Raw genomic sequence first — 9,783 nt, forward strand, 5'->3', positions numbered from 1 at the left:
TAAGAGAATTCCTCCCAGGCGCGTATCAGCATATCGCGATGCACTGAGTTAATCGCTGTTGTTATTCGATGTTTAAGGTCATCGAGGTTAGTGGGTAGCGGTGGAACATAAACGTGATCTTTTACATATCCCCACAAGAAAAAATCACACACGGTGAGGTCTGGGGATCTCACAGGCCCCCTTCCGACCTATCCATCACTGGGGCACTTTTTCATTTAAAAAAGCTCGGACTATCAGGTGCCAATGGGGCAGTGCTCCATCTTGTTGAAAAATGAAGTCATGTGAATCTGCTTGCAGTGAAGTGAAGAGCCAGTTTTGTAGCATATCGAGATAGGTTTGTCCTGTAACAGTGTTTCCTTCAAAGAAAAAGGGACCATGAACCTTGTCCTGAGACACAGCAAAGAAGACATTCACCTTAGGGGAATCTCTTTCGTGCTCAACTGTTTCATGTGGGTGCTCTGTTCCCCAAATACGCACATTGTGACGATTGATTGTGCTGCTCAAGTGAAAAGTCGCTTCATCACTAAAAATTAAACATGAAATGAAGGTTTCATCTTCCAGCATCGAATCACAAAATTCCATCCACTTCCTTTTGTCGTCATTGGTAAGTGCCTGAACGAGCTGCAGTCTGTATGGTTTCAAATGTAGACATACTCTTAGCACATTCCAGACAGTGGATTGAGGTATCGCAAGCTCACAGCTAGCTCGATTTGTTGACTTCTGCAGGCTCCTCTCAAACGCAGCACGGATTCTTGCCACTTGTTCCTCCGAGACTCTTTGTCATCTGGACTTTTTCCTTTACACAGACACCCACTCTCTTGAAACTGTCGAATGTTCTTAGGACAGGGCAGATTAATGCTAAATTGCCTTCGAAAAGCACACTGCACCATGACAACCGAATTTGTTTTCATGAACTCGAGAACGCAGAACACCTTTTGCTGAGGACTCGCCATTCCGAAGGTAAACAAACAACTGGTAAACAAACAACTGAACGTTGCCGGAAGAACGACATGATTTCAGCGCCCCTGTGGCAGCCATTCACAACTTAGATAACTCCTCTTTCAAATGGTCACTGACTCATTCCATGACGATGCTTGAGAACTGAAGCAATGCGTCATGAAATTGGTTCATTCTTTTTGAATAACCCTGTATATATATTATAATAGTGACCTCCAGCTGTATTGATGTAAAGGTGTCCCCCTGATGATTGTCTCTAGAGACCGAAACATGTAAGGGCATAAATAATTGAAATAAGAAAAATCTTCACCAGTCACACTGGACGGAACTGTTTAACTTTTCGTGAGACCCCCATAATTCTCTATATGGGAAGGTGTAGAAGCTCTATGTTATTGAACCAAGTGACAGACTATGGTGAATTACATAGGTACCATTATCTGTGTATTAGTTATGAGACCCAAATTCTATAATAAACATATCAGTAATGACTGAGGCATCTTATTTTGATATTACGTGTGGCTCAGTCCATTTCATATATGTCCAGCACAAGAATTTTATAACCTTGGATATCTAGGTAATTATTGTTTGCTACTGACTGGCATGGGATACAGTTCTGAATAAGGACTTAATGTCATCAGTGCCTCACCATAGGATTATATGAACAGCTTAGTGCATACTATTCCTGCAGGATCTTGGTGTAATAGTTTCCGCACATCTTCTCTCTCAGAGCAAGGAAGACCCATCAGCCTTTTACCACACAGTTACTGACTGAGTAATTCATTATGCACCATATGCTGTAGAGTAATATGGCTTATATGCTTGCTTCTTGGGTATCTGTCTCTTGGATTCCCCAGTTTCCCTGATGGATTGTGATCCTTTGACTGATTCCAACACAATCTTTACTGACGTAGGCAGACTACGTCCATCCTGGCCTTTGCCATCTGATTTAAACTTGACAACTCACCATGATTAGTTGGCTGACTGACAATGTGTATGGCTAATGTAAAAGAATCATGTTTCTTAGGCTGACAATTACTTTAATTCAAATGACTTGAATTATTAATGCCAACTCTCTGGTCTTTATTGCCAGTGGTATGTTTGGTGTGTCATATGTCTTGGGACTCAGCTTGCAGGAACTTTAATATTCAGGGAGAGTGACAGCTGATGCAGAGCACTGTGCAACCATGCTTTCTGCCCTGAAGCTATGCATGTGTACATAAATACATACAGTAGATTTTGTTTAAAATATCTTTGAGAGTGTACCATTATTAGATAGTGACAGATCATTATGTCATCAATCAAAAATTAATTAAATTACATTTTCAACATATGATGGGAACTAGAAGCATTATACAGGAAATCTTATTGAACTTACAGGATTGCCTACTCAAGGTGTCATGTACACTTAGAGATCTTTTAGATAATATCTGCATCGTGCACGCACTCATGCACTTACATAAAATACATAACAGTAACATGTGTATTTCTTTATTGATGTATGTGGTTTTTAAGGTGAATGGTAATTTAATCTAATTTATCTTCATGTAGCTGAATTTGTTAAACCAGAGGGTGCACATCCTGATTATTACATCAAGTGGGAGAGTTTACCCTATGCAGAAGCCACTTGGGAAGATGGTTCCATTATTGAAAAGAAGTGGCCAAAAAAAATAAAAGAGTTTCAGGACAGAGAAGAATCTAAGCAAACACCCTCAAAACACTGCCGTGTTTTGAAACATAGGCCAAAGTTTGTTCAAGTAAAAAGCCAACCAGAATATATGGGTGGAGATCAGGTAAGTTCTGTTACGTTTGTATTGTGGCAGCATTAATCTCCAGTATTGTCATGTTGTATTCTGTTGTGTATCTGTTATTCATGTTCTTACAGGTTCTAGTATTGCGAGATTATCAGCTGGATGGTCTTAATTGGCTCATACATTCTTGGTGTAAAGAAAATTCTGCAATTCTTGCTGATGAAATGGGTCTGGGAAAGACTATACAGGTATAGTAGATTCTGGTTATTGTGCACAAAAATTCTCCATGTATCAACGCAAGAGAACTGTTATAGCAGTGACAGATCCTCAGGTTACATGATGCCATTTAGATTGTTATTGGTTTTTAATACTGAATTCATGCCAGTCATTGAAATTACCTATGGAGAGATATGTTGCTAGCACTATAACTGCAGATATTTATTTAGCACATTTAATCTGTGTGCTATTGTATGAATATATTTTATAATTATTTGAGAATCAAATCTTAACCTTTAATGTATGGACTTTTAAATTGCCGGGAGCCCTCTGCGGCCGGTATTTAAATCGCCCTAATTAATTAACATTGCAAACTTTCAGAAAAAATACATATTTTCCGTTCTGTGCAACATAGAAATACGAACTAAAAACAGTCTGAAAGACAATAAAATTTTCTACATATACTCAAAAGAGCAATTTTTGCAAACGAAAATTAACTGTGATTATTTTATCATGAAATGCAAAATATAATCTTTATTATACGTATATGTTATGAAATTCCAAAGGACTTACCCGTTGTTTTTTCTTCAACCTTGAATCATGGTGATATTGTAAATTTAGTCACACTATATACAATAATATTTTGTTCAGACTGTACACGAGTTTGAACTGCGTCACTTCACAGTTTACGATACACTCTGATGCGCGTGGCACTTCTCGAAGCAGTCCACCGCACACAGAGCGACACCACCCATTTTACAAAAGAAGAGCATCCTGCTTTTCTTATTTAGCAAAACACACGACGTCTTTGTTTCCCATTGGTTGGCCAGTGTTGTGAATGTGTCACCTCCAGTCAACTCAGTTGGGCTCCCTGATAACTTTGGCCTTCCCCCGAGAAACGCCACTGACCGTGATATTCGGCTTGTGCGATTGAAGAATCATTTTGGGGGAGGGGGGTTTCTAGCAAAATCAAATAAATTATGTTGATTGACAAAGCGACAATCTCACCTGTTGGTAATACTTGCAAAATAGCGATGCAAAGTAATTGTAATACTAGTTGAAAAGAGTGCCAGTCCAACACTGATACCGAAAGTCGCAGTGGCAAAGATGCCCTTTACTCACAAAGTAATAATAGCTCAGTGGGTTTATTTCTCTGCTAAGATGCAAAATAAAAATCATATATAAAGAAATATTAGACACTCCGACACTGACTTCCTGACTGATAATTCGTCACTGAAAACCAATCCTTGCATGCGCCACACTTCCTTGAAGGCTCTGGAAGCACTCACATGCAAGCACAGAAGAATATTTCCTCATCAGTTCTCGAAACAAAGCTGGACTATATTTGGCTGACCAGGTCATAAACAGTCATATCTAAACGTATATAGTATCAAAACCTGTACCGTGATAAACGATTTCTTTGTTCAGAGCTAAGGAATGAACCACTGACATGGCCTCACGTAGGTTTGTTTTGGTTTCAAACCCAAGGTCAAACTGTCAGCACTCCCAAAGAGTGCACGTGATCTGCGTCATATATATGTGTCATTCGGCCAACTTGGGTTGCTGCTTGCATCATATATATGTGACATTCGCCCGTTAAAGGTTAATGTTAATATTTTTCAGTTGCTTTATTTGTTATGGCATGGTTTTGTGTGTGTTTGTGATAGCAGCACTCTGGTTTTCTTTTCTCCCTTTTCCTAATTCATTTTCATCCTTATGGTCTCTTTCAGGCAATATGTTTGCTGTACTACTTATTTCATCACCATCAGTTATATGGTCCATTCCTTGTTGTGGTACCCCTGTCCACAATGACTTCTTGGCAACGCGAGTTTTCTCAGTGGGCACCAGAAATGAACATAGTCACATATCTTGGAGATATTAACTCACGGAACATTGTGAGTAGCACTTGTATGCTAGGGTTTAAAACATGTTTAATTTCATAATTTTGTTATGGGCTTGGTTCACAGTTTAGTAAGGCATGGACATATAATTGACCTAACTCTCTAAAGTGCAGTGGTTGCTGTATGTACTACCTATTTTAATGTTAAAGAATACTGTACGTTTTCCCCACAGTGTGTTTATGTGTTTCATATCATCCTCAGTATAAACAGTGATTGTTTTCCTAAACAACATTATCCAGTTTTTCTTTTTAATGGAGATGCAGTACATTTTCTTTGAGGTACAGATTAAATTTTTAAGTATTATTTGAATGAATTTCAGGCTTCAAAGGATTTATTTTCTTCAAATTGTATATTTGTATGATGAATGTTAAGGAAATTCTGATAACACATTACATTAGCAGTTTTCTCCATTATGCATGAACATGTTGATCCATTTTATTAATCATGAAGTTCTTTAAAGAACTTGTTATGATTGCTACTTTCAAATACTTCCAGCTATGTAGAGAGGTCTGTGAAATTTTTAAATTAATAATTATACAATTTGGGGCACGCGGTAGCGTAGTTGGTTGAGACACTATGCTACAAGCCAGAAGGTCATGGGTTCAAGTCCTGATGAGGTCATTGAATTTTTTTTTTCAATTGACCTATTCCTTCCAACCGCACTGTGGCCCTGGGGTCGACTCAGCCTCTAACAGAAATGAGTACCAGGAATATTCTTGGGGGTAAAGGGCAGCTGGCGTGTAAGTCTGACAACCTTGCTGCCATCTTTGAGCCAATTGTCTAGAAAATGTGGGAACCTCAACATCTCATAACCCTATGGGCCTCCATGTTCTGTTACAGAGATACCTTTACTTTTTTAATTATACAATTCTGTGATCTAGCATCATTCATCGTTTTTCTTAGTACAGATTTTTAGTGTGGTAGCTAAGTTTCTGAAGTGGCTGGATGCAGGATAGATGGCTAGGATTTTATTTATGGTATCAAATTGGATATGTTTCTCTTCTGCCATGACCAGAATATAACTTTGGACCTTCCCCGGCTTCATATCCTCTTGCTATTTGGGCTCCTTACTACAGGGTTGTTCAGTGGGTGAAGTGAGTGAGGCTGACCATGTTTGCTGTATACCTTCAGAAAAGTATTATGAAAATTTCTTTACATAGTATTGTATTTAGATCAGTGAGATGTTAATAAAGGTGAAATGATGCGTAGTCATACTTATGTTTTGACAGCGTCTAACACAACTTTTTTTGTCAGAGAACTAAATTAAACTGCGGCTTCATGATAAATTAGTAATTATATCAAATTAATCGTCATGGGTTGTAAAATAATTTTATAATTCAGTTTCTGAATACCAGTCAGAACTGTTCCACTGCTTTCTGATTGTCCATATATCAAGAAGATTTGAATGAGGAAACAACTAAATATAAATTTGCTAAGTAATGGTTAAGTTATCACATGTTTAGTGACTAAACACAGAGTTTGGATGGGTAATTTAATTTATTGAACTCTTACAGCTCATATAACTACAAAGAATTATAGCACTCTCACTAATGCATGCACTTTACAATACACTGTAGCATGCACTAAGTCTTGTCAGTTTTCTTGGCTACTCATTGCCTGGCAACGCGTCTCAGCAATATCCTCTTCTGCTCATGTGATGGGCTGCCAACTGTGTCCACTTCTGATCCATGACTGGCTAACTTTTCCTGATGGTTGACACGATGTAACCTCAACACAGACTGCCTAGAAGACGCCAGCTCCAACAATTCCTTTGTTGTTGCATGCATATCCGTTACTAAGGAGACGTGTCTATCGGCTGCCTTCTAGCAGAGTCTGTCTCTTTCGGCTCAACTATTCCAGTCTTTCAGCTGCCATGTCACAATATCATTAATGTGAGTTATGTTTGTGAACTTGTCCACGAACCAGAGTACGTCATCAGTTTGTGACAGTCACCAGTAAATATCATTAGAAAGTTACTTGACTGTTTTCATTGTACTTCCACTGCCCATATGCCTTTGGGATATTCAATTACTGGGTTAGTACTTTCTCACTATATGGCAGGGCATTCTGAAATCTATACATGTGTACCGTGTTATGAAACTTTATTAATATACTGTATTAATTTTGTTGGTGGGAATTACATTATTTCATTTGTTAGAAATGATACCTTTCTAATGTTTTCAACTTAAAGGATGTCTCTTAGACATGACTGGTATTTCAAGTTAAACTGCACACAACACAGACACAAGCATACCAAGATGGCTGGCTGTAAATGTGAAAATTTAGAAGATTTTTGTCATTCTGGTGTTTGTATCAGTGGTTCCCAAACTAGGTACCATGCACTGAAGTGGTGCACAGAAGAGTGAAAGTTGTGCTCAAAAACTGAAGTACCAATTGATGGAATTCTCTGTACTTACATATGTTATTAAATCCATAAAATGTAGTTCAGTTAGTAATTATGTAGTGCAGATATCTTAAGATTACGCAGGCTTAGAATTTATCTGTTGTATATATCAATTTTAATTTATTATTAACTTATTACAGGTGTGCTTTTATGGGAGTTGCTTCATTGTAAATCACTGTATGGCAACATTATTTATAGATATCAATATGTTAAAGTTTTTGTGAAAATTAATATTCAGGTGTGAAACCTATGGATGACAGGCCTTAGGACTGTCATATGGAATATCCTGTTGAATATGCAGGTATTTTCTTCCATAAGGTTGCCTACACAAGGTGTGGCATATAATTTCCCATGGACTAGTTCAACTTTACTGGTACTCAGTTTTGTTTGGGTTTTACACTTTGTTTCTCTGTTAGGAATTTGGCCTTGTAAACCTGAAAGTCTGAATGGACTTGAGATGCTGTTGTGGATGATTAACATCAACCTTTTTTTGTATACAGATTCGACAGTTTGAATGGTGCTACAGTGGTTCAAAAAGACTCAAGTTTAATGCAATTCTCACTACCTATGAGATTGTATTAAAAGACAAAGCACTTCTGGGTAGTCTGAGTTGGGCTGCACTGCTAGTGGATGAGGCTCATCGCCTGAAGAATGATGACTCTCTCTTGTACAAGGCATTAATGGAGTTTAATACAAACCATCGTTTACTTATTACTGGAACACCTTTACAAAACAGTCTGAAGGAATTATGGAGTCTACTGCATTTCATTATGCCTAACAAGTATGCATATTTTGTATTTACTGTCATTTGAAGGGAATGCTAAAAGTAGCATGACAAGATTAATTGAAGTTGTGTTGCAAAAAAGCTATTCTTCTCACTGTTCCATGTATTTCCATTTTAAAAACCTAACCATCCTCTGAATTAGTTTCTGTAATACAGATTTGCTAGTGCTCAACTGATTCTTTTTGCCAGTAGGTTATGATTGGAATTAACACAGTTATTAAGTTTTTTGACATTATCCATTGTCCTGTTTTTTATTTAAAATGCAGTGTTTCGGAGACTGAAATCTGTCTCCATCTTCAGGTAAAATCCTACTCAGTTGGGCACGATCAGTAGGAGATAGGGACAAGCTCCATTGATGGGTCCCAACTGAATAGGCTCTTACCTGAAGATGGAGACAGAATGCAGTCTCTGAAGTCCTGGGTTTTAAATAAAAAACAGTATGATTGATAATGTCCAAAAACTCAGTAATAGTATTAATATACCATTGTCACAAACTTTTACATCTGAATCAACACAGTTGTATTATGAATTTTGGTTCACACTGTGTGGACACATAATATTTTTCAGAATAAAGTGGTGACAGATCTCCATTTTTCCTGTTCATTTTGTCACGCTTAGTGGAAGACGATACCATTTTTGTTTAGCTGAATGATTGTTGTTTGTTTAGATTTGCTTCATGGGAAGAATTTGAGAAAGAACATGAAAATGCAGCGCAGAAAGGGTATTCCAAGTTGCACAGGCAGCTTGAGCCATTCATCATACGCAGAGTTAAGAAAGATGTGGAGAAATCGTTGCCTGCCAAGGTAGCCCTCAACCTAAATTCTTTCAAAATGACATGTGGAAGCTGTAGTGCTGATATATGGAAACCTCCATTCTTAATATGCTGAACTATGTTGGGTGGTTCACCTGTGCATTATAAGTAACGTGTATATTTTCAGAGTTTTATTACTCTTATTTTATTAAATTGCTTCTGCATATAGACATAAATTATACTTTGTAGCTGTACCACTGGCCGTCACAAAGTGCTTTCAATCAGTAATGCTTTGCAGATTTCACTAATGTTGTTCATTCATCTTGTTTATCAAATGTTAATTTTAGTATATCCCCTTGGGTGTAGCTGGACGTCTCACTTTTCATTATGTATTTTTTATGGTTTGTAACACCTGAATTTATTTTCTTTTTCTTCCTAAAAGATTACCACATTGTTTGCTGGTAATTGTTTATCCAGAAGTTTACTTTTTTTTATTATTATTATTTGGTCCTATAACAATTCCTCCACTCCATTCATATGCTATCCTGGTTATAAACTGAGCATTTAAACTCTCTGTGATACCATGCTATAGTATGCTTTACATTGTAGCTCTTGAATCATCTAAATTGCAAATTCTGTATACAGTCAACTCTCGATTATCCGGGGGCGGATTAACCGGTTTGCGGCTTAACCGGGGCTTTTTTTTTTTAAGTTTATATGTTGTTTAATATTCATTCACTTTTGTTTCACATGGTGAGTTTAACACTATTTTCGCACTAGTGTGAACCGAGCTCTGCATTATTTCGTCCCGTTATGCGAACACAATGTTCTAGGGTGGGGGTGAAAGAATGCAAGAATTTTTGGAAAGTTTCAAGGACAAATACACCGCCCCAGGTTATTTAACGGTACCATCTCAGTGTGAGAGTGCATTGTGAAAGTAAGTATCAGTTTCTTAATATAGATCTTCAAGTGCGTTAGCAAAATGTCGGGGTTTAAAAGGAAGCGTGTTGTGTTAAGTATTC

The 9,783-nt window shown here is 37.5% G+C and overlaps 1 protein-coding gene across 1 annotated transcript in view; it reads left to right on the forward strand.

Annotated features, from left to right (window-relative positions):
• Positions 1-9,783, forward strand: part of LOC111873287 (chromodomain-helicase-DNA-binding protein 1) — a 67,764-nt gene that overhangs the window by 17,742 nt on the left and 40,239 nt on the right. The window contains exons 7-11 of the mRNA XM_023867871.1: positions 2,506-2,747; positions 2,840-2,953; positions 4,652-4,816; positions 7,727-8,007; positions 8,678-8,813. Of these exons, the coding sequence (XP_023723639.1) occupies positions 2,506-2,747; positions 2,840-2,953; positions 4,652-4,816; positions 7,727-8,007; positions 8,678-8,813 (938 nt within the window). The remainder of the gene's footprint in view (positions 1-2,505; positions 2,748-2,839; positions 2,954-4,651; positions 4,817-7,726; positions 8,008-8,677; positions 8,814-9,783) is intronic.

This window comes from Cryptotermes secundus, unplaced genomic scaffold (assembly GCF_002891405.2).
Source record: "Cryptotermes secundus unplaced genomic scaffold, Csec_1.0 scaffold131, whole genome shotgun sequence".
NCBI lineage: Eukaryota > Metazoa > Arthropoda > Insecta > Blattodea > Kalotermitidae > Cryptotermes > Cryptotermes secundus.